This window comes from Rhizomucor pusillus, assembly GCF_041956525.1.
Source record: "Rhizomucor pusillus strain CBS 183.67 unplaced genomic scaffold VTP01scaffold_10, whole genome shotgun sequence".
NCBI classification, from domain to species: Eukaryota; Fungi; Mucoromycota; class Mucoromycetes; order Mucorales; family Lichtheimiaceae; genus Rhizomucor; species Rhizomucor pusillus.
The window spans coordinates 557,631-584,906 of NW_027192152.1; the positions used below are offsets into that span (position 1 = coordinate 557,631).

Consider the following 27,276-nt stretch of genomic DNA (forward strand, 5'->3'; position numbering starts at 1 on the left):
TATATATATATATATATATATATATATATATATATTCTTCCCTTCCCTTCTTCTATGCAGTGTTTTACTAGCTTTCCCTCACCCTTTCCCTTCTTTCTTCCTTTCTTTCTTTCTTTTTTAAGTGATATATCATAAAAGAATGAAAAGTCTCACATGATCCAAAGTTTATTTCAACCTAAAAAGATCACGCTGATCTTCATATTACTAAAAGTCCAATTGTCTTGCAGATCGAACAAAGGCGTGAACGGACATTGTATGAATGAAATAATCGTACCAAAAAAGGATATTTGGATAATCGCAACTTTGTGCCAGGCATGAAGATCCTGATCTATGTCGGTGGCGTGCGAGTATTATATTACAGCCGTGGCTTGCTCGATGTAAAGTTAAAAGTGTTACGGATGTTCCGTCGTCGTTTCTCCGAGTGGGCCCGTGCCTTGTGAGTCACAGTCAAGCGACCAACCACTTTTGAGTGCTATCGCCATATTGACATGCCTGGGGTCAAGCAAGAACCCAAATAACAAACATTGTGGACCTTTCAGTGTGTCCTAAACCACTATCCTATAACTCAAAGCTATCGTCTAAAAGCTACAGGTCCCCGACTGGTCTGGAAAACAACAACCGATCAAAGCTCCTCCTCTATATATATTCAAGCAAAAGCGGACTATCTCACTCAGAAAAGCGATTAAGCGGGGACCACCATTATTCATTAAGCTCAGTTTCAGGACCAACTGCTGTCCCTTCTTCCACGTCTTTATTCCCCTCCTGTCATGCAACGATCACATATCCACCTACACCCTTCAGCAAGATCGTGTTCGTCAATTCTAAGACGGAGGCAGGTGGCCACTGCGGCAAGGAATGCGCAGACGCTGTCTTCTTCTGTCTCTGCTGGTTACAAACCTCCACCGCCAGGGTCGTCTTTGCATGCCGAGTCGACGCAACATTTTTATCGAAACAAGACATTGGATCGATATGTACAGCAGAGCCAGACACCAATTACTCTACGGCAACTTTTATTTTACGAACGTCATATGAATACCGATAGACTGTTAAAATCTGCAAACTATGTCCGTCAAGAACTACCCATCCGCATATCCCACCGCATCCGTGAATTTCAAAAGCTCCCTTTCATCGTTGGCACCAACCCACACATCCAATATGTCTATGATCTGTACTGGCAAGCTTTTGAGCGTCTGCGCAAAGTGCCGCCGATCCGAACTTCGGAGGAAAATGATGCATTTTGTCGCATACTAGACGAATCACTTGAAGCACATATGGTTGTTATACCACGGCTAGCTCTGGGCATCTCCGAGTGCGGAAAGCATATACCACCAGATAGAATGGATCGATTCATGAACGCTACGTTGCGTTCCCGCATCTCGAGACGAGTACTTGCTGAACAGCACCTTGCACTGTCCCACCAGCTGCGACCCTCGTCACATGCCGCCTCACATGGATCTACTGTATTCAGCAATTGCTCGGCTTACAAGACAATTAACCAGTGCGCTGCAGTGGCCCGAGCGCACCTCGATGCAGACGAATCCAGCCCGCAACTGATCATCGAGGGAGACGATGTTTGGTTCACTTATATTTACGACCACATTGAATACATTATGTATCAACTTCTATCCAATGCATTTCGACATGTACGGAGGACGCACGGCAGCAGCAATGGGTCTCCTACTCCACCGGTTCGTGTTACAATTTGCTCCAACAATACCGATGTATTTTTCCGCGTATCGGATCAGGGCGGCGGCATATCTGCAGATATCTATAGGCAGCTCTGGTCATATGGCCACGGCCGGTTCTGGAATATCGTTAATATTTCCCATTTCGCTGCCAAAATCACAGAGTACGATCAGTACCGAATGACCATGGGCATTGGCCTGCCAATGAGTCGAGTCTACGCCGAGTATTTCGGTGGTGATATCAACATTGTTACCATGGATGGGTGGGGCACGGACGCCTACCTGCGGATACCCAGACTCGGTACACAGAATGAAAACCTGGACGTTGATCGTCTCGATGAGGCTTCTTCTTCATCATCATCATCATCATCACCACCAAAACCTGTCAACGCACGCAGATTCATTGTATAAGAGTTATATTCTTTGCATGTATGTACTTTTCCTCCCTTCCCCATCCTTATCTCTTTCTCTCTATCTCTCTCGCCTCTTTTCTCTCTCGCTTTCTGTCTCCTCTTCCTTAGTCATGCTATGTCAATAATAAATATCCATGGCATTAATATGCAAAGTGAAGAAGCGGGCGGAACGTCCGAATTTCGGGCAACCTTTATTTTTTGTCAGTCTTCTCCAGATCTGCTTGAGAAATAGATGGACCCAGCAAAAGATCCACCACCACCAACAGCGGCAGCAGCAGCAGCGGCGGCGGCAGCGTTGAAAGCCCTGCAACAGGCATTTACAGAGTCGGGCCAAGATCTTGATGCTTTGAAGGATCTCGCAAGCACGCTGGAAAGAGTCATGCGCGATTGCTCGCTAGCGAACATTGAGGTATTACTAGTCTTTCTTTTGTTTGCAAGTTTGCAAGGAATATAGCTAAAGTTACTTTTATCGACAGATGGGGAAAACATGGATTTTTGGGAACTGTCGCAGGGAACCACAGATAACAGCTGTTATGGGATACATCCTAGCTCTTTCGCAGTCGCGATCTGCGTTTGCAGAACGATTACATTTAGTATATCTGATCAATGATGTACTTTACCACAGGTAAGCTACCTCACTTGAAAACATGGGTGCTTGGCAGGTTACTCAAGTATGGCAACAAACGAATAGCGAACGAAAAGTTCGAGAATGGATTAAAGATGCCATGATTCCACACGTTGTACCTTTGTTGCAACTTACGTATCAGGCAGCAGCGACTACCGAAGAACAAAAGAAAGTCGACAAAGTTATTAATATATGGGACGACAAGCGATTTTTCAACAAACCTATCATGCACTGGATACGGCAAAGTACATCTTCAATTGCGAGCACAGAGAGCGCTGCTGCTGCTGCTGCTCCTCTTACTTCTTTTCCAGCACCGTGGCAGCAGCAGCAACAGAGTCCAATTACAAGTAATAGCAGCAATTTTGCCAGCACCAGCAACAATATCAGAAACGAATATGCCGCCGTACCAACTCAACCATCCCGTCGATCGATCCCTGCAGGACCATCCATACGCCCTCGTCCGCCATCACCAGCTACGCCGTCCACTCCTCCGAAACAATACTTTGAATTACCGGTTGGTTGTATGATTCCAGCCATTGAGGTAAAATATTTGACGGAAGGTTTGCGTGAGCCAAAGTTTTCTTCTTTGTATTCATGCGGTATCATTTCGAAAATTATTAGGCAAGCGGCACGCCATATGCGCCTATCAAGGTTTCTCAAGTGCGCCCTACCGCACGGCTGACAGCTGCGCGCATTGAGGCCCTTACACCAGCAATTGATGATTTTTATGCAAAGCTCGATTTACGAGACACATCTAATTTTCTGGAGGAGCCGCAAGACCCACAATTGGATCACAGTGGATGGGAGAAGGGATACTTGGATACATTCTATGAAAATCTAAAGATGCGACAGAGCAATACATCATCGTCGCTGTCGTCGTCGTCATCGTCGTCAGAGAGGTCAAGAAGATGGACAAGTCGTTCGCCGTCATCACGTTCGCCGTCACCACCATCCCGATCATCATACCACCACCATCATTACCGACACCGTAGTAGTCACCACCGTGATTACGATAGACGTGGCCGCAGTCCAGAACGTAGTTACCATCATCATTGTTACAAATCCAGCAGCAGGAGACGACAAAGAAGGCAAGTGGTTCACTTACTCTTGCTGGTCCAAGTGCAGCGTAGAAACTAACTGAATGCTGTAGCTACTCGTCGTCGTCCTCGCGCTCGCGGTCTCGGTCGCGGTCTCGGTCTCCTCCGCAAAGGTTCCGTTCACCTCTTCCTCCTCACCACCGATCGTCGTCGACTCGCAAAGTTTGTTCCAATTGCTCCAAGGTAAATCATGACTGACAGACGAGAGAGAACAAACAGAGGATAGATATTGATATTCTCTACTTTTTTATCACTACTTCGTCCAAAAACACAACAACAGACAGGACATGTAGCGCGAGATTGTCCAGAATCACCGCCTCGTTAAGTCCAGAAATGAAAAATATGAAATGATTGAAAAAGGAAAAAGAAAAAATATACAATATGAGGGAAGGGGGAATGTGGCACGGATACCTTATTTTGTCAATTTTCAGTAATGAGTTGGCAACGTCTGGCGTGCCATGAACTGCTCTGTGCGACGCTGAAACTGTCGATCGAGATGAAAGAGTTGTTGTACAAACATGCAGAGGATGAGGTTTGCCGAGATGGGGAGGTATACGGTGGAAGTTTCGAGCAGGATCCATCCGACCATGGAGACAAAGTGGTGTGCACCAACCATGGCATAAAACAACCATGCCTCAAGGGCCATGCCGGCCATTGCGACGAAAAAGAGCAAAGGTGCGACTCTGAGAAATAGCATGTCGGACCGTTCCATTCCGCCTCCTCGTAAACAGGACCAGCTGACGATGGTGTGAACTGCGGCCACTGCAGCCAAACCAGCGATGCAGCCCGCCATAATCGCACGTGTGGATGCCAAGTCGTCTTCCAGAGCAAACCTTACACATAGCAACGCAATCGCAAATGCAATGTAGACAACGAGAAGTGATACATGGCACCACTGCGGCCATTTCTTCTTTTGTTGTTGTTGCTGCTGGTCTATCCGCCGTTGACGACTCTTTTCACTGCCGTACAAGGAGATCCATCGGTCGCGGTTCTGCAGAGCGACCGTGACATGCCGACAATAGATAAGCTGACCCTCCACGATACCGGCAAACATCAGAATCGAGAACACTGGCATGTGGTTGATGATAGGGCTTCGATCCGCCCATGCGAGCACAGTGTCACTGTGATACCTGCCGGCGAGGGTGACAATAAGCGCAACAGCAGAGAGGATGTTGAATATCAGAAAGGGAAGCAACCCGAGCTGGTACCGACTCTTGTATGCCAGGGGAAATACCAGAAGCAGCAGAACAACAGTGTAGATAGTCCAGGCACTCTCTTGCTGGTTCATCGATGTGGCGGTATAAATCAAAAGGAAAGGGCAGAAAATACGAGAGAGAGAGGGAAAGAAGAAAAAGAGGCAAGAAGCAAGATGGAAAAGGGATGCAGCATATTTGTTTTTGCTTTGCCAAGTCCACTCTTTATACATGTATGCAAGATAGCCATCATCATCAATTTTTTTGGGTCCTGCGCTGACCTTTTAGCCCGTGAACCCTTGGACCACTACCGGCGCAGGGCGCCCCATCCCCTTGACACTTTGTGTGCAAAAGAACAGAAGCATTAATAAACTCTTTCCTAAATAACCAAATGACGGGGTAACACAATACAAAAGCTCGTCGTTTTCGTAACTGACAAAATTGCTGCTAGTGTCTATACATGAGTCTTCATTATTTTTAGTTGCTATATAGATGACTCCTATCGTATCACTGCTCAGCGAGAGCTTCTTGTCATTAAAAGCTTGGTATTTTGGTTTCCTTTTGAAGAAGCACCATCGCCGTTATGCTAGAAGCATAATTAACACTATAAAGACCTGCCCATCTGTTTTTCTTTTTCCTTCAATACTTTCAATTCAGTGTGTTATACTGCAACATTTTTAATGCTTGAATTTTGATATGACAGTAATAAAAACAATATTCATATAACTATAATGGCATAACACGTAACAATGTGCTGGCGTCGCAGATCGTCCTGAGTGCGGTGAACTTCATTGCTGTTGTTGCCGATGTGACGGTTCCTCGAGGGCAATCTGCGCAAGTCTTTTTCAGGTATTACATGTGTATACATATACGTATATATTCGCTCACGTGGATAGGAACCTGGGGCATCAAGAACAGTTTTAATTACATTAGGGATGAATTAGACGCAAAGACGAGAAAGAAAAAGAAATAAAGAGAATGGCAATTATCTACTAGAAAAGGTCCTCAACTTTTACAAGCGTTCAATCACCAGAGCAGAGGCACCGCCACCACCGTTGCACACGCCAGCGGCGCCGTATTTAGCGTTCTTGTGCTTCAGAACGGAGAGAAGAGTGGCAATGATGCGGGCACCGGAGCAGCCCAAGGGATGGCCCATGGCAACAGCACCACCAAAGACGTTACTATATAAAAGGAGAGCAAAATGAATGGTGAGTAAATGGAACAGAATGGAATATGTGCAATGCAGCTCTATGCATGCAGGGTTACATACACCTTGTCAGCAGTCAATTCAAGCATTTTCATGTTGGCGCAAGCAACGACAGAGAATGCTTCGTTGATTTCGTAATACTCGATATCTTCGGGCTTGAGACCAGCGTGCTTGATAGCTTTAGGAATAGCCAATGCAGGAGAGTCGGTGAACTTGTTGGGAGCTTGAGCAGCGTCAGCCCATCCAGAGACCTTGGCCAATAAAGGCAGGTTGTATTTCTCGGCAGCTTCGCGAGAGACCAAGACGATAGCAGCAGCGCCGTCAGACAAGGGAGAGGCATTGGGAGCAGTGACAGTGCCGCCGTTAGGTTTGAATGCAGGACGAACAGAACGCAGCTTGGATTCGTTCAGCTTGGAGACTTCATCGTCAACTTCGACGACACGGTCGGGCTTGCCACGGCCACCAGAGACAGTGACGGGGACGATCTCATCCTTAAAGTAACCAGCCTCGAAAGCAGCCTGGGCACGCTTGTAGGACTCGACGGCAAAATCGTCCTGCTGCTCGCGAGAGAAGCCGTGACGCTCAGCGCACTCCTCAGCAGCAACACCCATAACATAGTCGTTGTAAACATCCCACAAACCATCCTTCATAAGACCGTCAACGACTTCAGTGTGGCCGTAAGTTGCTCCAAAACGCTGCTTGGGGAGATAGTAAGGAGTGTTGGTCATGGATTCCATACCACCGGCAACGACAACATCGGCGTTGCCCAAGGCAATGCTTTGAGCAGCCAAGGCAACAGCTATTGGGTGCGTGTTAGCTTGAAGAACTTTTGGTATAATTTACCCAATCATATAGACTTACCCTTCATGCCGGAAGCACAGACCTTGTTGATGGTGGTGGCAACTGTGGTGTCCTTGAGACCTGCACCCAAAGCAGCCTGACGAGCGGGGTTCTGTCCGAGATTGGCAGACAAGACGTTTCCAAAGAAGACTTCTTCAACGGCTTCAGCGGGCAAGTTGATCTTCTTGATAGCAGCTATGTAACCGAGTCAGGTGAGCTGGACCATTCACTGCATACACACATATACGTTAAAGTTTCTCACGATATCGTGTACATACCTTCAATAGCAATGGAGCCGAGCTTGGTGGCAGGAAGGGAGGCCAAAGAGCCGTTAAAACCACCGATGGGGGTACGAGCGACAGCCGAAATGAAGATCTCTGCAAATGAAAACAGGGAATGACGGGTGAGTTGCTAGCCTGATGCTTTCATCTTGACAGCCATTTATCACGCGCGTATGCAAAGCTTCATTATATACTTTGCAGCCAAGCGTGATGGCTATCTGGAGCAAAACGAATGTTAGAACATACCACGCTGAGTCATTGCTGCTAGTGATGAAGTGGGTTGACAGAAAATCAAGGTACGAAAGAAAAGAAGGCAGCGGGCGCTGCCTTTTTCGGGGAATCTTTATTCGGCCTTTTTCAAACGCAGTTTGCAGATCAACAATCATATCAGGAGAGTTTGCAGCGACTTTGTCCCTCACGTAAACGCAGGATAAACAACAAAGCATAGCAGTGCGGTGATCTTAAGAAACTGATACAAATGAAGTTACAGATATTGCTTGCTTAAAAATGCCCAGATGAAATTGGGTATTGCTGAAATCGATAAGTGAAATCGAGAGCTCGGACGCGTTCGCAGCATGTCGCACCTTGCTCTGTGTAAAGCTTCAACTGTGGATTAATAAGCCATTTTCGAAGGATATGCAGGATATCCTAGGAGTAACACGCTACTGAATATTTTCAAGCAGAAAAACAACTCACGCTGAACCAACCAACTACTTCATTGTCTCGCTGCTGATCCCTCGTTTTAGCATCCAGCATAGCATAACCACTTGGCACAGGCCGTAGCCCAGATATGATCGGCTACATTTATACATTACATTGAGTTGTCTCTAGACAAATGCAGAAAGTCTCTCACGTTTCTCATCGGGAGGGAGGATTCTGACTTAAGAGCATTGAAGACAACGGCAAGGATGTATGTGGCGAACGCCTTCATTTGGGAATATGTTAACAAACATACCTGAGGAATTCAGCGCGTTTTGATCTGTCCTATCCTGTAAATGCAACCGCATTTCTACGTACCTACTCATCGCAATTTCATGCATTCTTTGCTGTTGCCGAAAATCATTGGACAATCAACAGAATATCTAAATTGATGTTGCTGCTTTCTATTATGAAATCTGTTTCTTTCCTTTTGTAAGTAGGTGGTCAGCGACAAGCTGTGCAACGTGCTCGCTTGGCATAATCCTATGACCCACTGTATCCCACGTATCTCTAAGTGGTTTTCCGAAAGTTTAAGCGAAACACGGTCCGAGATACCCGACGGGCTCAGGAATCATTTTCTCCGTATAGATCACCAAAGCTTACTGTTGCCTAGCATCCTCCTATAAGCCGATACGCCGAGTTCAATAAATACTGGAGCCTCAGATCTTTTATAAAGTGGGTGAAATAATAAAAAGTTAGCGCCTCATTAAAGATTTTGCTTCTGCAACCTATTCTTTTTTTTTTTTTTCTTGGATCATGAACGATAAGAACAGTAACAGCCAGGATGCAACCATATCATCTCCATCGTCGACAGCGCATGCTGGCGATCAGCAAGAAACAAAGAATGACCCGGTATATTCCAGCAACACGGTAGCGGTGAGATCAAAACTCATTAATCAAGCACGGTTCATACTGGTTATCATTGGCATTGTTCTGTCGATGTTTATGGTCTCGGTCAACTCGACCATTGTTGCTCCAGCCCTTGGCAAGATTTCAACGGAGCTCAATGCACCCGGAGACCAGATCTGGCTTGCGACTTCATATATATGGTTGGAGTGAATGCTTTTTCAACCGCTGGCTGGATGAGTAACTGAGGAACTAAAGTAGTTGGTTCGCCAACAGTTTCTAATTAGATTGTTCCTCTATCGTAGTTCTCAGATATTTACGGCAGGTATGAATTATTTGGCGCTTATTGTGATGCTTTGGGCAGGAAGACCATGAATATTACAAGAAACGTGTAAATGAATAGGAAAGCAATCATTTTTTTTTGGCTTGGGGCTGTTCTTTCTGGGCTCTCTCGTCAATGTGACGTCCCCGACAATGAACGGGGTCATAGCAGGGCGCTCTCTACAAGGCATTGGAGGTGGAGGTATTTTTGCCATGCTATAAATTATTATTACGGACATTGCACCGCATGAATTACGCCCGCGTCTCCAAGCCTTGCTTGCAGTTATGTACGGACTTTGCAGTGTGATCGGTCCGCTTATGGGTATGTGGATACAAATCAACTGCCTTTGGATGGTATTATCTAAACGAGTGAAAAATAGGTGGTGCATTTGTCGACCATGTCACTTAGCGCTAGGACTTTTGGTTTAACGTAATCGTTGGCGGCGTCACCATCGCCATCCTGGCTGTTCTTTTCAAGGAACCACGCGAATTGGATACATCCTTAATAACCAAGACCAGGCGGATCGATTGGCTCGGTACCATCTTTTCGATTTCTCTCGTCTGTTGTCTATTGCTCGCGCTGAGTTGGGGTCCTGCGTATGGCTGGCGTGAAGCTCATGCGGTTGGAGCGTTTGTCGGCGCAGCTATCAGCCTGTGCTTGCTTATCGTCTTCGAGGGTTGGGTGGGGCCAGAACCTGTAAGTAGACATTATATATATATATATATATAATGGAACAATACCTCATTCGTTTCTTGTCATAGCTTATACCACCTCAACTCATAATTCAACCAGCTATTATTGCCGTCTATTTCTACATGGTGAGTCTCGGCCTAGGTTTTATCGGCGTGCTGTACTTTGGCCCTATTATGTACCAAGCTGTGTTTGATGCTTCCAGCACCGAATCTGGTATCCGCCTCATCCCTTACATGGTGCTACTAATTGCTGGGTCAATCAGCAGTGGATTTCTGCTGCCAAGGTTTCCTTATATCAAATTTTACATTGTTGTCGGCGCATGCTCAAATCTACTCGGTTATGGACTCTTTTACACCGTGAACCAGCATAGCAACTGGGGTCAGCAAGCTGGATACCTTGTTTTTTGCGGTAGGTTTTATCAAATAACAAGTTTACGGATCAGGATCTAACGACATCCATAAATGAAATGCAACGTAGGTCTTGCATTTGGTCTCTCGCAGCAAAATGCTGTCCTAGCAGTCCAAACAGCGTGTAAAAAGGAACATATGGCTATCGCCATAGCAATGGCAAGTATTTTCTCGATGATATTGTTTTCAGCGTATTTGTGCCTCTAACTGCAGACTGCTTACTGTAGAATTAACTTTTTCCTTATGTTTGCATCGTCAGTCGTACGTTATATGTAATATCGAATGTATATCAATTGAACCTAACCATGGATGTATTTGTTGTTAGGGTGTTGCCATTTATGAGGCTCTTTTTCAGGTTTTCTTTCAAGCAAGATTCGCCCATTTGGACGAGACTCTGGCTGTTGCAAACGAGTACAATGCCCTCAGCAATTATCTGTACGTTCACAATTTACCGGCCGATGTTAAACCGACCATTGTCGCATGCTATATGGATAGTTTACATGTCTTTATTATCCCGCTTGTTGCGTCAGGTTTCGGTGTCATTTCTGCCTTGCTTACCAAGAAGGCAAAGTTCCAAAAACCATCCATCACTGAAGATACTGCAGACGCCAAAACGAACAACATTGCATAGTCTGAGAACGATCAAGGACAAGAAAAAAAAACATTGGGATCGAAGCCAATGGATACGGCTTGCTCTGGAAAATACAGTAGATAGGACCATACTAGTTATTACTTGAGTTACTTAAAAGCTATAAGAAACATGTTTGAATAATACTTTTTTCTTCGAATTTCGTATCCAGTCTCTTTGCAAAAATGATACCACGTTTGCCGCCGCTGGTGCTAGCTTTGCTAGGAGGGGCGTCCGTGTATGGAATCAAAGTGATCCTCGATCGGCTCGAGCCGAAAGCGATTGGACCGCCTGGATCTTCGCAACATGCCGAACGATTGCATCGCTACAGGACATTAATCCGCCAGGGTACTTGGGTCGCAGCCGCTTCGGGCGTAGCTTATGCAGGTTACTGGTGTAGGTAGAATAGTCTCGAGAGGAAAGTAAATACAAGATCAAAACGCGTCTCTAACCGCAAATATGTATGCATTGCATGTATGTAAATGTCTAATGTATAGTGTATGACAAGAGAATGCATCGGCCAACACCTGCTGCGCAAAGTGATAACCCAGAGAACAAACAGTCATTTCATGAAGACCAATATAGAGATAGAGAACGCCGGCTTCAGCAGGAAGCTGAGAAGCTCCGAGAAGCACAAAGGCAACGCGAACAAATGGCACGACAGAGACTCCATGCAGAGCAGTCTTCGATGGAAACCTTTGAAATCCGATAATGTAATTCACTTCTTGTATGCCCCGACTACGTCAGGACGAATTATACAAAACTCCTTCCATATGTCTTTACACTTTCCTTCCCATCTAATTCCATATATTAAACCCATCCAAAGTAGGCCGACTTGAAATATTGCAAAGGCGTATGTTACGTGTGGTATGAATGTGGTAATTTTTATGCTTGTTGTGCTTGAAATGCGAGTTACAACCTTGCATCAGCTTGCATCCAAGTTGCTAGGAGGCGGAGGCGACCGTCGCGACGGTGGAGATTCTGATGTTTTGGTTGCCGTTGCCGTTGCTGCTGCTGCTGCTGCTGCTGCTGAAGCGTGAAACCCAATGTCCCGCAGCTGCTCTCGCAAAGGTGGTAAATTTACATTGGTTGGGGAAGAGCCCTCTGCTTTGTGAATCAACTCTGGCCGGTCCGGCGGTGACTCTAGTGACACTTTGACGCCAGCAATCGTTTGAGGTTTAGCGGAGAGTGCTGTGGCTGGGAAAATGATACATTGACGTTCCACAACCACCTGCTTCCCGTGTGATGACCCTGCATGCGCGTTCGTGATTGCTACAGTGCTCTTCTGAAGCGGCCAGAAATTTTGTTGCTGCTGCTGTTGTTGTTGATGATGATGGTGATGCTTTGATGATACTTGACTCCGTGATTCAATCGATGCGTTGTACGATTGTGCTATGTTGTATGTCGTCACTGTATCGTCTGTAACCGCATTCTCTGTAAGCGGATGCAGCAAATATGCAAGATTCAATCGATTGCTACTACCGCTACTCGATGACGAGTCTGTGAACATGTTAACACGCAAAGCATAGTCATGCGTCACTTGATCTTTAAATTTACCTGTATGATGAATGTTAGGTCGCACTGTCGCGGTGTAATGAGTTTCTTGAGCGGTAACCTCGACGCTTTGTGTCTTTTTTGAGCATTGTTCCAGATCTGCGCTCAGGTTACGGAGCATACTGTCGACCTGTATGTAACCACCTTGATCTTCTGCTCTCCCTGCTTGACAACAGCCACGTTTAGCGGGATTGCTTATATCAGCTAACCAAGTAGATGTCTAAGCAATCCTACCTGATGTATCCACATCTTTTCGCTTGCTAGATGATGAGGCTTCTGGCAAGCTCGAAGTAGATCCATGTGGATTCGTAAAATTTTGATGCTGACTACCTGAGTAGGTCTTACTTTCGTGTGAAAATAGTATCTGAGCCTCGTGCGATGATTCCACAGACGGTTCTTCTTGTGAAACTATCGTTGCTAAAACGTGAAAAATGATATCATGAAACAAATCCCCTGCATGAAGTGGTACCTGTTTCTTCACCGGTGGCATCGTCGCTACCGGCTTCTCGTTTTAATTTCTGGCGTTGTTTGCTGTTGCGTTTGCGCGGTTCCTTGCGAATCCTGATCTTCAGTCCTTGTTCTGCAAAATGCCGCGCCAAAGGACATGACTCGTACATTCCCGGAAACTAAGAATTGGGTTTTTAAACGTTTTTGTTAGGATGTGTACACTAAAACTTTAAAGTCAATTGTCGTTGTCGTACCTTTTTTGCAGAATAAACGATGAATTCCTCCGTTAAGACTGATTGGCGGTAGCACACGTTCGATCTACATCAGTGTCAAAAAATAATATAGCTTAGCGAGATTGTTCGATATCTTGCCGATAACTGACAAGCAGTAGAGATATTGAGACAAATTACTCTTCCAATTCGAACAGACACATCCGTAGACGATAACGACCATCTGCACGGACCGAAATATCCGGGAAGATAAAGAATGCGCCTTCGGTGTTGTCCAAGTCTCGTAGAATGTACAGTGAGGAGACTGTTCTCCCTATGGTGAGTCTGCTGTGGAAAGTAATCTCTAGCCGATCCTCTGGATTTGATTCTGCAGGAACGAGGATAGCGGCGACGAATAAATAAGGCGATAACGAGTGTAGACTGCATGTGGCGATACAAAAGTCAAGGTGATATGGAGTGTGGCATGATTGCTTAATTTACCTATCCATTACGTCTTCGGTGTCATTTGGATTATTTACTTTCAGCTGGAGTATCGGAGGAGGATCGATAGGTCGTCTGTCAACTGGAAATATTCGTGTTGAGAAAAAGGGATGAATGATCTAGCTATTTCTGTTCATTTTCATTATATTTACCTCGCTCTCCAACACCGCACATCCGAGAACGGATAGGTTGCTGCCGAACGATCAGCTCGCAAGATCTAATGGCAAGAGATCGCGACTGATCAGCAAGCGTGCTACACAATAAAGGAGCGGAAGGGGCGCAAGACAGGGCGTGCAGGAGAGCTTACGTCGAGAGGCTCGCAAAACTTGTCTTCGGTTCAGACGTGGACGCTGACCGGGCCCGGCTAGTCATACGGGCTTTTTAACTTCGTAGCTTTTGACGAACGGGCGGCGCTAGAAGTAGAGAAGAGGGGAAGAAAAAAGTGCAATTATGTTGCGCGACCCAACCCTAAATCCGTTCATTGTTAATTTTTCAACGAGAGGACTGGCAGCCGCGAGAAAAAATAGGCGATGCCGGAACTTCATTGGATGATATAGATTGATAAGCGTGTTTGTACAGTAGATGAGCAACCCCTTCTGGCTTCAGCAAGAACGAGGGCGTTCAAGGACCTGCATCACCAATAGCACGCTTGTCGCAGGTGCAAAAGTTGGGTATGGGTTTCCGCTTTTGGTTAATGTGTACGACAAGAGAATATTCTCGACGATGCTCCACATCATCCTAGTATCCGTTCTCCCTCCAGATCAGCTCGAATATGCAAACTTTTATTACTTTCCGATACTTTAAGTACATCTCAAATCCAAAGGACCCCGAAAGCCCTATCTATTTTGCATGTATCTGTCACTTTTCACTGCGCAAAACGCAAAGTTTGTTTCCCTTTTTTGAAGTAAAACCATTTTTTCATCTCCGTCAGGTTGCCGATTTTTTTTCAGTTTCAATTTTGGTCGAGCGCCCTGAAACCGACATCCATTTCCATTTCCCGCCGCACGTTTCAGCGTTACCACACCGAGGCACACAATGTTAAATTTCACACTAGAAAAGGGATTTTGAGTATCCATACTTCTGCTGGACACCATTTCATTTTGATTCCATCGATCATCATGTCTTTTTTACAGACACAATGTTTCGCCTGGTTAGGAGCTCTGCTAATCAGCCCCTAATGAAGCACAATATCATTCATCAACTACTTGAGAGAGCAGGTCTTTTTAATCTATATATACAAGACTCTAGAAAATTGCAAGAATGCAATGGCAAAACCGCCCCAAGATATGTAAAGAGTTCACTTCTGGATGTCGTACCACCTAGTCAGCAATTAAACTTCAGTGGCATCCTTGTATCTATGATATGGAGATTCTATAGACAGATTTGTTTGTGCTGCCAAGTGTACATACCACCAAAGTTGCGAGCACGGCTGTTGCCTCTATTGTGGATATCCGATGCAAATGCGATCGTTGATAGCAGCTTTCGTTATGATATGTAAATTCTGCAGGAATATGACCTTTAAACTTTTCCAGGCACTCCTCGCTCGTCGCGCTCTGATGCTTTCAAGCGCATAGTCAACTGCTCTTGTAGCTTGCTGATGGTCGCTGCTGTATGCTCTAGTCTTACGCGGCATCCAAATAGACATGAAAAGGTCGTTATGATAAATATTCTATATCCATGCTCCTTTTTGTTATCCACTTCGAGCTGGATACATTTTGTTGTCTGAATCGTTTAAATTAGAGTGCAGAATTTTGCAAATTCAAGCATCAGATTCTGAAATGGCGTCATAGACGGATAATCATCCATGCGATCATTCCAAGTGAGTTTCACTCGCATTCATGTTTTGATTTTTGAGTGTATCCTAACGGAACGACCGAGCAAGTACCTATCTATCGTTATGCGCACAATGGTGGCTAAGTATTTATATGAAGAATTGCCATATAGAAGGTAAACCCATGCCTTGGTACCGTTGACGGCTGCTTAATAGGAAAGAAGCATGTGCCCACATTTTTCGAAATGCTGCCAATGAGCTGGCGTCCCTTTGTTTATTCAGGAACATCAATCCAAAACCAAGAGCTGTGCAAATTCGCTCGGCGATCCACCGCCGTCGTTTTCGTCGGGGCAACATTCTCGCTGGGGTTTCTTCAGGCAAAACGTGTATGCGCAAGGCAGGAACTTTCCTTATAGGGCCGAGCATGGCGGGATGATTGGTGAAGCCCCAATACGATTGTTTTCCATATAAACCAATCTCGATTTCTTCTGAGCATAAAGTCCCTGTGCAACGATCACTCAGCAAAAAGCAAGGGGTTTCTAACATGCACCCTTCATTGATTGGTTTTGCTTTCTTAAGTGCCATTACGGCATGCATATGATTGAGGCGCATTGAGTGATTCCCGAGTTTTGGCTTTATGGTTGCACATAAATCAATGGAACGCAGGAAAGAATGCTCGTGGATCTGGAAGAAAAAGACAGGTCTCATGGTTTTTGTTCCTTCCGTTCTTTCTGCGGTATGAATTTTCTCGAACAAAAAGTGGTTTCTTCCACTTTCCGAAATTATTCCGTAGTGTTCTAGTGAGTCTTGTAGAATACCATCTCAGAAGTCAGAATCTGAGGACCATTTACAAGCATGTAAAGCCCAGCTGGGAATTAACGCGTATAGCTGGTGTAGCATCACCTCGTGTTCAACATCGCATCGATTATGAGCTGCTTCGTCATACATATCAAACGCGTTTATTGAATAACAAGATCGCTCCTTCTGCGACTAGAATTTGCAAAAACACTATTTCCGCACTTAACATATATACAGCTAAATAACAACGAGGATTGATATGTGAGAATTCTGTAGATTGTGTAGATTTTCTCGCTGCTAGAAGCAGGTGTTTAAATAACACGATGGCCGCAGGCTGTACCCCAAACATCTCTTCAAAAGGATACTATTTTTACTTGACGCTTCTTTTCTTGAATCGCTCGCTCAATAATCGGAAGGCCGCTTTCTGTACTGTCGAACTGTTGAAAGAAAAAAAGGACTCTCTCGGTTAGAATGCAACATTTCATTCCTCAAAGTGTAGCAGTTTTACTGTACCCCTCAGCAGTTAGCATGTTCAGGAGTGTTTCCTGGTCACAATCGCGCCAGAGAACTTTCAATGTCTCCCATATTCGACCATCCATCTCTCGGATATTCTCAATGATGCGACCTCTTTGCGTGTTATCCACTTCAGAGAGCGTAGCTACAGTCCCAGCAGTAGCAATTTCTATATGGTTGCTTGTCTTGTGACTCGAGCCGTTGATCCATGGATGCTCCAAGACTTGCATCATCTGGTTACCGGACCACTTTTTCTTTAGTTTTAGCCTTCGAGGAGCATTTCCATCTGACTCACACTGATACGTCTTGCGGGATCAGGCATAAGCATGCGTAATATGAGGTCTTTTGCCATGCGCGATGTATATCCTGGGATTCTACGTCGCCGACCGCGTTTAATTTTTGAGAGCAATGAAGGCAAATGGGAATCATCAAAAGGAAAATATCCAGCCAGCATCGTAAACAGAATAACTCCAGCAGACCAAACATCGGCTGCAGGTCCATAGTACGGTTTGGACTAAAAAGGTAACATTGTCAAGTAAACAAAACATTTCACTCGTTTTCAAGCACATGGAACGCATGGTTACCGCCACAATTTCCGGGCTGGCGTAATTCGGCGATCTATGATAGGCATGCGTCACTTTGGCCATCTCTAAATTCAAGCGAGTAGCTTTCATAGAACTTTACCCACAACTTGTTGTAAGCAATGTGTCTGCGGGTTGTATCGTTGCCATGCCAAAATCTGCAATCTTGAGTGTTTTCATTTTTGCATCATATAGAATATTTTCCAGCTTGAGATCGCGGTGACTGAGAAACATATCAAGGGTTATCGCCAGCCTCTAAGATTCGATGGCCATCAGCAATTTTACCAGATATGGTGTGCATGGCACCAGGCGAGGGCGTCTGCCAGCTGACCAAACATATGCTTGGCATCCTGCTCCAGGAACCGATGCTGAACGGTCAAAACTTGGTAGAGATCCCCTCCCTGGACATATTCTGTCACAAAATAAATGTTCATTTGATCCTGAAATACATAAAGCAAATCAATGATGTTTGGGTGCTGTACTAGGTGCAAAATCGCCAGCTCTTTCTCTACAGCATGGGAAGCAGTGGCTGAAGATAGCAAGTGGCGCCGAGAAATAGCCTTGATAGCAACGTGTTGACCCGAATTCTTGTGGACTCCGAGTTTTACTTTTCCTTAAAAATGCAAGGCCGGTGACCGATCAATGGAAAAGTCCACAGAGAACAATAATGATTTCATTGAATTGTGATCGTCACCACCCTCAGAGCTTTACGTACCAGTCGAGCCTTTACCGATTGTATGCAATACATTGTAGTCGCCTACTTGCTTGATGGGTTTTGCATAACCGTCGTCTGGATGGATTTTCAGCACAGTTTGCTCGTCAGCATCATTGCTGGCAAATATTCGTCGTAGTTTTGCAACGGACAGTAACCATGGAATCATTCGGCAGATGGTAGCGCGTCTGCACCAACTGCAAATGCGAAAGAGAAGCAGATTATGCACAGCCGGATCGACAATGGAGCAGGTGTGAAATAATCTTAGGAAGGAATTTCTCTGGATTCCACCCACAGACTGTCAATGCCCTGCAGAACAGTTACACCTTGTTCACCTGTGACACAATCCGCCGCCAGCTTCTCTTTTGTCACCAGGTCCGTGGTTAAACTACATGATGCGATGACTTTCGTGAACTAAATACTCTTGAAGCGTTTATAACCAATTTATTTGTTTCTTATTACAGCATCGATATATGCTCACCGAAAAGCTCATACATTGCTGATCAATTGTCACCGGCAGAAGTCCCTGCGGCATGTTGTCACTTCTGATTGTCGTCTTCTATAAGAAATATATTTTAGACATACAGCAGTGTATTTACACATTACAAGATGTAAAGCATTTGCCTAGCGGAGAAAACCAACCTGTTGAAATTGGAACTTTTTCGCGCGTGAATCGTGCCTGTCTTTTCCTTTACATGTCTTCTGTAGCCGGTCGCCGCGAAAGAACACCTCTTCGCAGTCGCTTCAGCGCAGCGAATAGAGTATACAGTGATATACCTATGAGCCCCGAGACTCCTGAGACGCCAAGAACTTCAGCTTCAACTGGAGCGTCGTCTCCCTTCATGGATGCCGTCCGTAATGTCAAGGAAAGGGGCGAGCGCGACTGGAAACGCTTATTTAACAAGTTTCAAGAGCAAGACTCTGAAGCTAGAGTACGTGTACTGCTAGTTGCTCTGCTACCTAATACTAATTTCCATATTAGCATCCACTTGACATTACGAGAAGCCCTGGTCGCTTGAATAGCAGAGGTTGATCTGTGACTACTGCGAATACATCATACAATGCTGAATACTTTTGATTTATAGAATTGACAGATTCATATTACAGTGGACGGCTGCAAGATTTTCTCGATTACGAAGACCAGTACGATGCTCTAACGCCTCCTTTGGACGCGCCTTCGCCTGCAACGTCTTCCTCTTCAAGATCGCAAAGAAGCTACGAGTTAAGCCCCTACCAGCAAAGGCATTCTGGACTGTATCGTTCGCCTTATAGGTCGCCAATGCGATCGACTTATGCAAAAGTCTCCTTGAAAAACGACGATATTGACATTGTCGAGGTTCTTGAATCGGAAAACGTCCGCCTTGATAACCTACAGCAGAAGCTTGATACAATCAGACAGCAGGTAACATAAAAGTTTTCCCCATATAGAAAGTCTATAAGACTAACTGAGATATGTCTCGAAAGGCTGCTGAGCTGGCACGCCCATATGCTCGGAAAACGCGTTCAACTCCTATCAGAAATTATCAGGATCGCAAACGAAATCCTAATTGGGATAAATCGTCTCGAAAGTCTTCCGTTTCATCCATACATCCTTTGCCGAGATCTGCGCCGCAACAGGCCGATTCGCCATATAATCATGCGGATTTTACAATGACGCCTGCTTCCGGCTACACGTCACCAAGAAGTCGCTACACCGAAATGAAACATGATGATGATTCTCACAGCCTTTGTCACTCTACAGCATCTGATGTGAAAAATTCACCGAAGCCATTACTGTCACCATCGACTGACACTAAGCAGGTCGCAACAAGCGCCTCGTCATTGGCTGCACCGCCACCTCCACCTCCACCTCCTCCACCGCCATTGCCATCAACTAACTATAGCGTTCCCAGAAAGACCGCACCTATTCGGGGCACTCCTGTGAAGGTTTGTTATTCTCACTCTGATGCATCGAATTCTGGATTTAACCCGATATTCTTTTCCAGCCTCAAACATCATCAGCGGAAAACGAGGCTACACCTATGCGTAACATGCGACGTGTTCTAACCGAACTGCCGAAAACAACTTTGCGACGTACCGATGTTATTCAGTAAGTTATTGGTTTGAGATATTATATTAACGATGATCACTGACTTGTAGTAGGACGCCCAGAGGCAGCAGAGTACGAAATAAAATCTGGGACGAAATACACGGCGCAGAATGCGAACCTAGCCCGGTTAAAGAATCCCAGAGCACTCCTATAATGAGCCCAAGAAAGCGACAAAGAAAATGGGACGATGATGACGGTTTTTGGATTTCATCGTCTAAACCGACGATTCTCGATAAGAGACTGAAACAGATGGATGATCGCGAGCAATATTTGACCGACTATGCAGTTCCTGATTCCCCACGCATATCGCGCCTGCAAAAGACACTGCTTGAAGAGCTCGATGAAGGCGAAATCCGTGAAAAACAGCGAATGTTTGAAGAAAACGTAAAAAAGCTAAAAAGCTCGACATTTGAACTTAGGCCGATTACTGATGAAGATCAGAGCGTGACAAGATCGCCCCGAGCAGAGTTCAGCAGCAACCGATATATACTGGACGGTGATACCTGGATGTTTGATGGAAAAGAACACAAAGTCAAAGAGCGCAGATAGTTTCCATATTCTGTACATTCCTTGAGGATAATATTGTGTCATGTTTCCCCGGTATTTCGTAGTAAAAGTCACATATAAGAGATAGTAAATACAAACTTCAGAGTTCAAAAAGAACGAGACGATCTTGTTGAACAAGTAGATGTGATATCTATGTTGTTCGAATTACCCTTGTCATCAACCGTTTCTGCCATTGTAAAAATCCAAAGTCCAAGCAGGAAAAAGAGCCCAAAAGAGAACTGGAAGAAGAAAATGCCGTAGATTGCTTTCCTCGCCAACTACGTATTAAAGCACAGCGATTGAGATTCCTCATGTGTCTGTATGATGTGTATCAATAATACCATTGGGATAGCATCTATCGTTATTGAGAAAATTTCATATAGCTAATCTCTTAAGTGGCCCCAGCAAAATAGGGCGTAGGCTCATTGAGGATATGCTAGCTATGTCACTACATACTCCTTCTCATTTAGTCGTGTCTTATTTTCGCAAAAAAAAAAGGTCAAGTCATGGATTTGCTATGCTAGGGCAAAATCATAGCCAGATTGGGGCCGGCTCGGCCCGATCCTGGCAGAAAGGAAAAAATGAATCGAAGGTGAGAAGAACTCTCCGACAACAGCAGGATTTGAACCTGCGCGGGCAGAGCCCATGAGATTTCTAGTCTCACGCCTTAACCACTCGGCCATGTTGTCCTGTTCATGTCTTCAGGAATTGAATATACACTTTGAGATATAGGCAAAAATTTTTTTCTTTTTTTTGATTTTTCTCTTATAAACAACTATAATACTTCAATTTTTAGCAATAAAAAGTGTTGTACACCCTTAAATCTTTGCAATATAGTTGTTTGTTTTGATATTTATACTCTATAACGTAATGTTTTCGTTTATCTTTGTCTTTAGGTTAAACAATTTTTAGTTTCTCATAAGGCCTAGTCATTCCTCTGCCTCCCCTATCGGAGGTCAAAATTTCGAGAGTAGTAGTAGTTCCAAGAACGGGTCAATTTAAGGCAGAAGCTTTGCTTCATGATTTCCAACGACGGATTGTGCGAAGTTATTTAGTACGACGGGCATCCTAGCGCGTGTATTTTAAAGAAGCTTATCTATTACCACTTCCGTAATACTTCATGCAACACGACTTGAGTGAATGGCCATTGGCAACGAATGAACACGGCTAGTAGTAACAAAAAAGCCTGTTGCTACGGCAACATTACTGGCAGCAGCGGTAGCTTTGGAAAATATCTAAAAGTATGAACAAGAGGAATAAGACAGCATCGTTTAGTTCCAGAGTGCTTTTAACGGGATATCATCATGGCAGGGACCCAAATATTTGATTGTGGGAGGAATTATTATCTGAAGCAAAACCAGTCCTTGCCTTGCGTACACCGGCAAAGCCCCGTCTGTAACCCTTGGTCATCATTATCTTCCAGTTTGCCTGCAAGCTTGAAAGAACGCGCTCAATTTCTTCATTGTGATCGGGTGCAGATGCCAAAAGCGAAGTCATTTGTAGCATCTTAGCTGCTGTAGCCGCTGGATTCTGGGATGATCCAAAATCCGTAAAAAGCTTGGCAAACACGTCTATCATTGTCGTCCAGTTAAGACTTTTTGTCATCATCCGCAAGCACGGTCCAGCGTTGAAGCACATACCTTCTAAACGTTTGGTTTGCAGGAGAATCACGTTATCCCGAAAACTTCTCAGGGCCATATTCCTCACATTCCACATCTCAGCATCGTCTACTGACCGGTACCTTACGTCTGTTCGCAAAGGCAGGAATACGGCTTCAAAGTAAGGTAATGCATACGTGAAGAAGAACGACCACTGCTCTACCAATCGATCAAGCAGTTTTTCGTCGGTCACGCCTAGCATTTTTGAGTTGAGTGTAAACATGCCATCCCGCAGCAATGCTTCAATGTCCCGGTAAAGTTGTGGCGATAATGGCTCGCTGAGACACCGTCTATACATGGACTTGATTCAGCGCGGGCGTTACACCAATTATGCCATGTACAAGTGCTCTTACCGGAAGAGTTCATTCAGATCCTCAATGCTGCCTTTGACGCCTTCACCGTTAAATAGAGGCAGCACACGCACACACAGGTTTTGCCACACATCGCCTTGCGATGCATTAAGTGCTGCCGAAGGTATGATAGTGCTCGGCACCGTCGGATTGCTGATGCTTCCCTGCCGCAAGTAAGGTGTTGTGTTGGGAGGTACGGGTGATGTGCTTGGAGGGAAATAGAATCCAGAATTGATGCCAGTCGGTGAAGACGGCGATGTTAACATATCGTCGCCGCGCATGTATTGTGTTGAGCGTTCCATATCTCGCGTTATAGCCTTTGCATCAAGCGCATTGAGTGATTTATGAATACTATGCGAAGTGACAGGCGACGTAGGACGCGGCTGAGTAATGCTTGCTGCACTGCTGTGGTTTGAAAACGTCCGTTCTAGACCTGCAGACGGAGATTGCCCGGCATTGTAGTTGGGAACGGACGACTGTCGCGAGACTGGTTGCAAAGGCGGAGGAGGCTGCCGGAAGCTGTGTCTCTTTGCGCGTTCATTGCTAGGTCGCTCGCCGTTTGTGGTTGATGAGCTAGTGGGAGTTGAGGCTGATATTGAACGGGTTGGGGCAGGCGCTTGTGTAGGTGGAGAGGATACGAGTGTAGGGCTGGTACTTGGGAAGACTGTGGACGTTGGTGTGGTTCGATCTAGATAGTTGGAGAGGGACGATGAGGAGTTGGTGGAAGGAGATGCAGCCGTTGTAGATTTGCTGGGTGATGAAGACGAGACTTCGTCGCTAATATGATGTCGATGCATGCTTTGAGGGTCCATGTCGAATGGCTTTCCGAAGAAAGACAGGCAAAGGTCCGCGGGACAAGGGAGGAGGAGAATACAGTGCACTTCACTTGATTGCAATTATATCACCGAGTAACTTTTGCATAGTTACCAAGAGAGAAGAAGAGAGGAAATATATGCATCAAGCCTTGAAACGTCAAGAAATATGAAAAAATATTTAACAATCAAAACTGTGGATAAGGACATGTGAGCATGCAAGCAAGGCTGCCAAAGCTCTGAATATCTCAGGCCATTGATGCATGCAAACTTGTTAGAAACTCAGCGTAGGGACAACGCTTTCTGATACTAACCAAGAGCAACAATGAAAATTGGAAGGGAACATACACTCTATAGGCTCCAAGAATTACCGAGTCCAGGCTAGGCGATACGTGATGTGGCTATGATGAAGAAGAAATTTTGAGACTGGTCGATACATTTCAACACTATGTTCCTACGGCAAACTTCAATTATTATTACTCAACAATCTACGTTCCGTGCGTTGATGAAATTCTTCTGGATACGGGAAAACAATATAGATTACAATATCCCATGGACTAATAATGATAAAACTTTTGCAAACGTTCTGTCTATTTATCAGCGATACATTTGTCTCCCTTTCGCTATGTACTTATTTAGAGACGACCTCCAGCATGGATAAACAATCACGTGCACCAAGAAGCACACAAAAACGTCATTGTTGGGAGATGGTGCTTCCCCCGCAAGACTGCATTTGCATGTGATTGTCTTAAAGGTTGGTTAGGGCCATTTTTTGTGTTCAACCATTTCTTTTTTTCTTTTATAAACTTATGGCGGTCGTATCACGGCCTATTGAAGTGCATAGGACATGGGTTCCACCAAAAAGCAGCCTGGCCGTCTCCTTGGCTGTTATCCTTGCTGCCCTGGCAGCAGGACGCTCGCGCCTTGCCAAGGCCGACAACAAGCTTCCACGTAAAACGACAACTCTGGAAGAGACGTCACCGGAGACGTTCGACAAGCACAAAAAGCTGTTTCCTGTCGTTGACGTTGCCAGCAAAGTTGGGGTGAATCAAGAATTTCGCAGGCAGTTACGTGCGATTGCGACAATCATCTTGCCTCACTGGCGCACAAAGGAGGTGTTTCTGCTGGTGCTCCACTCGTTCTTCCTTATACTTCGAACTTACCTGAGTGTGGTCGTGGCACGAATTGATGGACGTATCGTAAGAGATTTGGTAAGTACCTTTCTTTCCTTGAGTATGGAATCATCGAATGGTTATAAATGCTGCGATGCAGGTTGGAGGACGCGGAAAGAGGTTCTTGCAGGGACTTGTGTATTGGTTTGCTATCGCTATTCCTGCAACGTATACAAACAGCATGGTCAGTTTTGATATCCTGATCTCGTCTCTTCAGCGCATCTCACACGACTTGCATAGATCCGATACCTGCAGTCGAAATTATCCATCGGTTTCCGTACTCGTTTGACACGCTATGCCCACGATCTTTACCTGGATAGGCAAAAGACGTTCTACAAGGCTGTGAATATGGACGGAAGAATTCAAGGGGCCGATCAGTAAGTTCACCAACGCTCCTCTCACAATTCGCTTTAAATTCTAATCAGTTTATAGATTTATCACCACGGATATCGCAAAGTTCGCCGATACACTCTCATCACTGTACTCGAATTTGGCAAAGCCCCTCCTTGACACTATTATTTTCAATTACCAGCTCATGAAATCCATCGGTTTTACCGGCATGGTTGGTCTCACCGTCAATTATTTGATCACTGCCCGCCTTTTGAGAGCCGTGACACCGTCTTTTGGCAAACTTGCAGCTATAGAGGCCAAATTAGAGGTAGAGTATATATGAGTAATCAGTGCTACGATCGAATAATACTGAATGAATGTATATATCTAGGGCGATTTTAGAGCTGCCCACACACGACTGATTACAAACGCAGAAGAAATCGCATTTTACAACGGCGGTGACCTCGAGCTGTCAATATTGAACCGAGCATATTTACGTCTCGTGAAGCATATCAACTACATCTACAAGCTGCGTATCAGTTACAATATGTTCGAGGACTTTTTGATCAAATATGCTTGGAGCGCATTCGGTCTTATTTTGTGCGCGATTCCAGTCTTTATGCCTAAACTTGCCGGTGTATCGGCTGTATTGGCACCTGGCATGTCAGCCGACGAGCAAGTAGGATCCCGCACCCGAGGGTTTATCACTAATAAGCGGTACGTGTTCATCAGATTCAAGACTGCAGTACCTTCCTTCCAAGCTAACATATACTTGCAAATGTAGCTTGATGATATCGCTGGCCGATGCAGGCGGTCGCATGATGTACTCTTACAAAGAGCTAGCAGAGCTTGCGGGCTATACCACTCGTGTCTACGCGTTGTTATCCGTGCTACATGCACTTCGTAACAGTGAATACGATGGTCCTGAGAAGGGCAAGGACACTATGCTGCGATATGCCCTCACAAATATCCGCGGAAAGGTCAAACTCGGCCACGACGGTATTCGTTTCGAGGATGTGCCCATTGTTACGCCAGCGCCGGGCAAGGATCGAGAAGGCGAAGTGCTTGTGAATAATCTTAACGTCCACGTGCGACCTGGAGAGCATATGCTGATCACGGGTCCAAACGGTGTGGGCAAAACTGCGATTGCACGTGTCATTGCAACTCTCTGGCCCACGCTGGAGGGTACCTTGTCAAGACCTGAAGACAAGGATATCTTTTACATTCCTCAGCGTCCTTATCTCAGCTTAGGAACATTGAGAGAGCAGTAAGTACAAAGAAGTAGAGAAGGAATCGTCGAGCCAAGCTTACCAAATGATCGAAATCCAGAGTGATTTATCCGCACACTCACGAAGATATGAAGCGACAAGGTCGCACAGGTGAGGAATTAATGGAGATACTTCAGGTAGTACGCTTGGCATACATCCCAGGCCGCGAAGGTGGTTGGGAAACCAAGAAAGAGTGGAAAGATGTATTTTCTGGAGGCGAGAAGCAAAGAGTACGTAGATGAAAAAGGGAAACATTGTTTGCTTGAATGACTCAACCGTTATTGAAGATCAATATGGCGAGGCTTTTCTATCATCATCCAAAATATGCTGTCCTTGACGAATGCACAAGTGCCGTTTCTGCAGATGTCGAGGGACTCATGTACGCGCATGCTAAGAGCATGGGTATCAGTAAGTAGCTTGGAAAACTCAATCGTTTTGCGCGCGATTTATATTGATCTCTTTGGAAACAACCAGCTCTCCTTACCATTTCACATCGTCCTGCTCTTTACAAATACCATCAATATTTGCTGCGTCTCACTGGCAACCATGGTCAGTGGGAGTTGGAGACCATTGGCACACAAGAACAGCAACAATCTTTAGAAAAAGAGATGCAGTCGTTGGAAGCAAAGTTACAAGAAGTAGAAGCTCTGAAGAAACGATTAAATGCAATCGATAGGGAGCTTAGCTTGAAGCTTTAAATTCTAGCTCTGCACCCACTATATATACCATGTAACTTTGTACTTTTCATCCGTCTTTATGTAATAAATGTATGCATAATTAATAAGTTTCAGATACTAGCACATCACTGATTAAGAGGCCTTCCAAGTATTCATCAAGTTTAGATAATCGAATATCAAACGATACTGATATCCATTCTGTGGATCTGGTGTTATCATACTCGAAAAAATGCACGCATTTCCTACAAGGTGCCTGGCAGGTCCTCGGTCGATGCAGCAAGCCATAGCAGTAGACTAAAGTGTGGTAAGCGAGACTGAAAGCAGATACCACCACAAATAGTCTGTTCTGATG

General features: G+C 45.1%; 12 protein-coding genes and 1 non-coding gene across 13 annotated transcripts; 6 read left to right on the forward strand and 7 right to left on the reverse strand.

Annotated features, from left to right (window-relative positions):
* Positions 1 to 767: 767 nt before the first annotated feature.
* VTP01DRAFT_1214 (uncharacterized protein) lies at positions 768 to 2,096 on the forward strand (the record flags this gene model as incomplete). Its single annotated transcript, XM_069379540.1, has 1 exon — positions 768 to 2,096. The coding sequence occupies one exon, from the start codon at positions 768 to 770 to the stop codon at positions 2,094 to 2,096; it is 1,329 nt and encodes a 442-aa protein (XP_069238622.1).
* Positions 2,097 to 2,330: 234 nt separating this feature from the next.
* On the forward strand, positions 2,331 to 4,145 carry VTP01DRAFT_1215 (uncharacterized protein; the record flags this gene model as incomplete). The annotated part of the gene is made up of 6 exons (XM_069379541.1): positions 2,331 to 2,507; positions 2,575 to 2,723; positions 2,790 to 3,264; positions 3,345 to 3,811; positions 3,874 to 4,003; positions 4,101 to 4,145. 6 exons carry the CDS (start codon positions 2,331 to 2,333, stop codon positions 4,143 to 4,145), a joined length of 1,443 nt encoding a protein of 480 aa, XP_069238623.1.
* A 102-nt stretch (positions 4,146 to 4,247) lies between these two features.
* On the reverse strand, positions 4,248 to 5,108 carry VTP01DRAFT_1216 (uncharacterized protein; the record flags this gene model as incomplete). Its single annotated transcript, XM_069379542.1, has 1 exon — positions 4,248 to 5,108. One exon carries the CDS (start codon positions 5,106 to 5,108, stop codon positions 4,248 to 4,250), a length of 861 nt encoding a protein of 286 aa, XP_069238624.1.
* A 917-nt stretch (positions 5,109 to 6,025) lies between these two features.
* Positions 6,026 to 7,600, reverse strand: VTP01DRAFT_1217 (uncharacterized protein; the record flags this gene model as incomplete). The annotated part of the gene is made up of 5 exons (XM_069379543.1): positions 6,026 to 6,194; positions 6,284 to 7,019; positions 7,082 to 7,255; positions 7,339 to 7,437; positions 7,588 to 7,600. The coding sequence occupies 5 exons, from the start codon at positions 7,598 to 7,600 to the stop codon at positions 6,026 to 6,028; spliced, it is 1,191 nt and encodes a 396-aa protein (XP_069238625.1).
* Positions 7,601 to 7,842: 242 nt separating this feature from the next.
* Positions 7,843 to 8,272, reverse strand: VTP01DRAFT_1218 (uncharacterized protein; the record flags this gene model as incomplete). Its single annotated transcript, XM_069379544.1, has 3 exons — positions 7,843 to 7,989; positions 8,038 to 8,139; positions 8,195 to 8,272. The coding sequence occupies 3 exons, from the start codon at positions 8,270 to 8,272 to the stop codon at positions 7,843 to 7,845; spliced, it is 327 nt and encodes a 108-aa protein (XP_069238626.1).
* Positions 8,273 to 8,796: 524 nt separating this feature from the next.
* On the forward strand, positions 8,797 to 9,099 carry VTP01DRAFT_1219 (uncharacterized protein; the record flags this gene model as incomplete). Its single annotated transcript, XM_069379545.1, has 1 exon — positions 8,797 to 9,099. The coding sequence occupies one exon, from the start codon at positions 8,797 to 8,799 to the stop codon at positions 9,097 to 9,099; it is 303 nt and encodes a 100-aa protein (XP_069238627.1).
* A 393-nt stretch (positions 9,100 to 9,492) lies between these two features.
* On the forward strand, positions 9,493 to 11,648 carry VTP01DRAFT_1220 (uncharacterized protein; the record flags this gene model as incomplete). Its single annotated transcript, XM_069379547.1, has 7 exons — positions 9,493 to 9,561; positions 9,623 to 9,904; positions 9,970 to 10,309; positions 10,379 to 10,467; positions 10,664 to 10,938; positions 11,109 to 11,332; positions 11,434 to 11,648. The coding sequence occupies 7 exons, from the start codon at positions 9,493 to 9,495 to the stop codon at positions 11,646 to 11,648; spliced, it is 1,494 nt and encodes a 497-aa protein (XP_069238628.1).
* Positions 11,649 to 11,861: 213 nt separating this feature from the next.
* VTP01DRAFT_1221 (uncharacterized protein) lies at positions 11,862 to 14,019 on the reverse strand (the record flags this gene model as incomplete). Its single annotated transcript, XM_069379548.1, has 9 exons — positions 11,862 to 12,436; positions 12,494 to 12,655; positions 12,725 to 12,898; positions 12,960 to 13,116; positions 13,192 to 13,255; positions 13,348 to 13,587; positions 13,648 to 13,729; positions 13,800 to 13,864; positions 13,955 to 14,019. 9 exons carry the CDS (start codon positions 14,017 to 14,019, stop codon positions 11,862 to 11,864), a joined length of 1,584 nt encoding a protein of 527 aa, XP_069238629.1.
* Positions 14,020 to 16,586: 2,567 nt separating this feature from the next.
* VTP01DRAFT_1222 (uncharacterized protein) lies at positions 16,587 to 18,191 on the reverse strand (the record flags this gene model as incomplete). The annotated part of the gene is made up of 7 exons (XM_069379549.1): positions 16,587 to 16,653; positions 16,730 to 16,962; positions 17,025 to 17,243; positions 17,314 to 17,347; positions 17,414 to 17,533; positions 17,596 to 17,923; positions 18,026 to 18,191. The coding sequence occupies 7 exons, from the start codon at positions 18,189 to 18,191 to the stop codon at positions 16,587 to 16,589; spliced, it is 1,167 nt and encodes a 388-aa protein (XP_069238630.1).
* Positions 18,192 to 18,717: 526 nt separating this feature from the next.
* Positions 18,718 to 20,660, forward strand: VTP01DRAFT_1223 (uncharacterized protein; the record flags this gene model as incomplete). The annotated part of the gene is made up of 6 exons (XM_069379550.1): positions 18,718 to 18,954; positions 19,005 to 19,050; positions 19,108 to 19,424; positions 19,487 to 19,948; positions 20,008 to 20,111; positions 20,165 to 20,660. 6 exons carry the CDS (start codon positions 18,718 to 18,720, stop codon positions 20,658 to 20,660), a joined length of 1,662 nt encoding a protein of 553 aa, XP_069238631.1.
* A 604-nt stretch (positions 20,661 to 21,264) lies between these two features.
* On the reverse strand, positions 21,265 to 21,346 carry VTP01DRAFT_t60. The gene has a single exon. It is a non-coding gene; the product is annotated as a tRNA-Ser (tRNA).
* Positions 21,347 to 21,959: 613 nt separating this feature from the next.
* On the reverse strand, positions 21,960 to 23,477 carry VTP01DRAFT_1224 (uncharacterized protein; the record flags this gene model as incomplete). The annotated part of the gene is made up of 3 exons (XM_069379551.1): positions 21,960 to 22,228; positions 22,298 to 22,605; positions 22,669 to 23,477. The coding sequence occupies 3 exons, from the start codon at positions 23,475 to 23,477 to the stop codon at positions 21,960 to 21,962; spliced, it is 1,386 nt and encodes a 461-aa protein (XP_069238632.1).
* Positions 23,478 to 24,286: 809 nt separating this feature from the next.
* On the forward strand, positions 24,287 to 26,945 carry VTP01DRAFT_1225 (uncharacterized protein; the record flags this gene model as incomplete). The annotated part of the gene is made up of 9 exons (XM_069379552.1): positions 24,287 to 24,688; positions 24,750 to 24,833; positions 24,890 to 25,026; positions 25,082 to 25,307; positions 25,371 to 25,696; positions 25,764 to 26,246; positions 26,309 to 26,477; positions 26,535 to 26,655; positions 26,722 to 26,945. The coding sequence occupies 9 exons, from the start codon at positions 24,287 to 24,289 to the stop codon at positions 26,943 to 26,945; spliced, it is 2,172 nt and encodes a 723-aa protein (XP_069238633.1).
* Between the last annotated feature and the right edge of the window lie 331 nt (positions 26,946 to 27,276).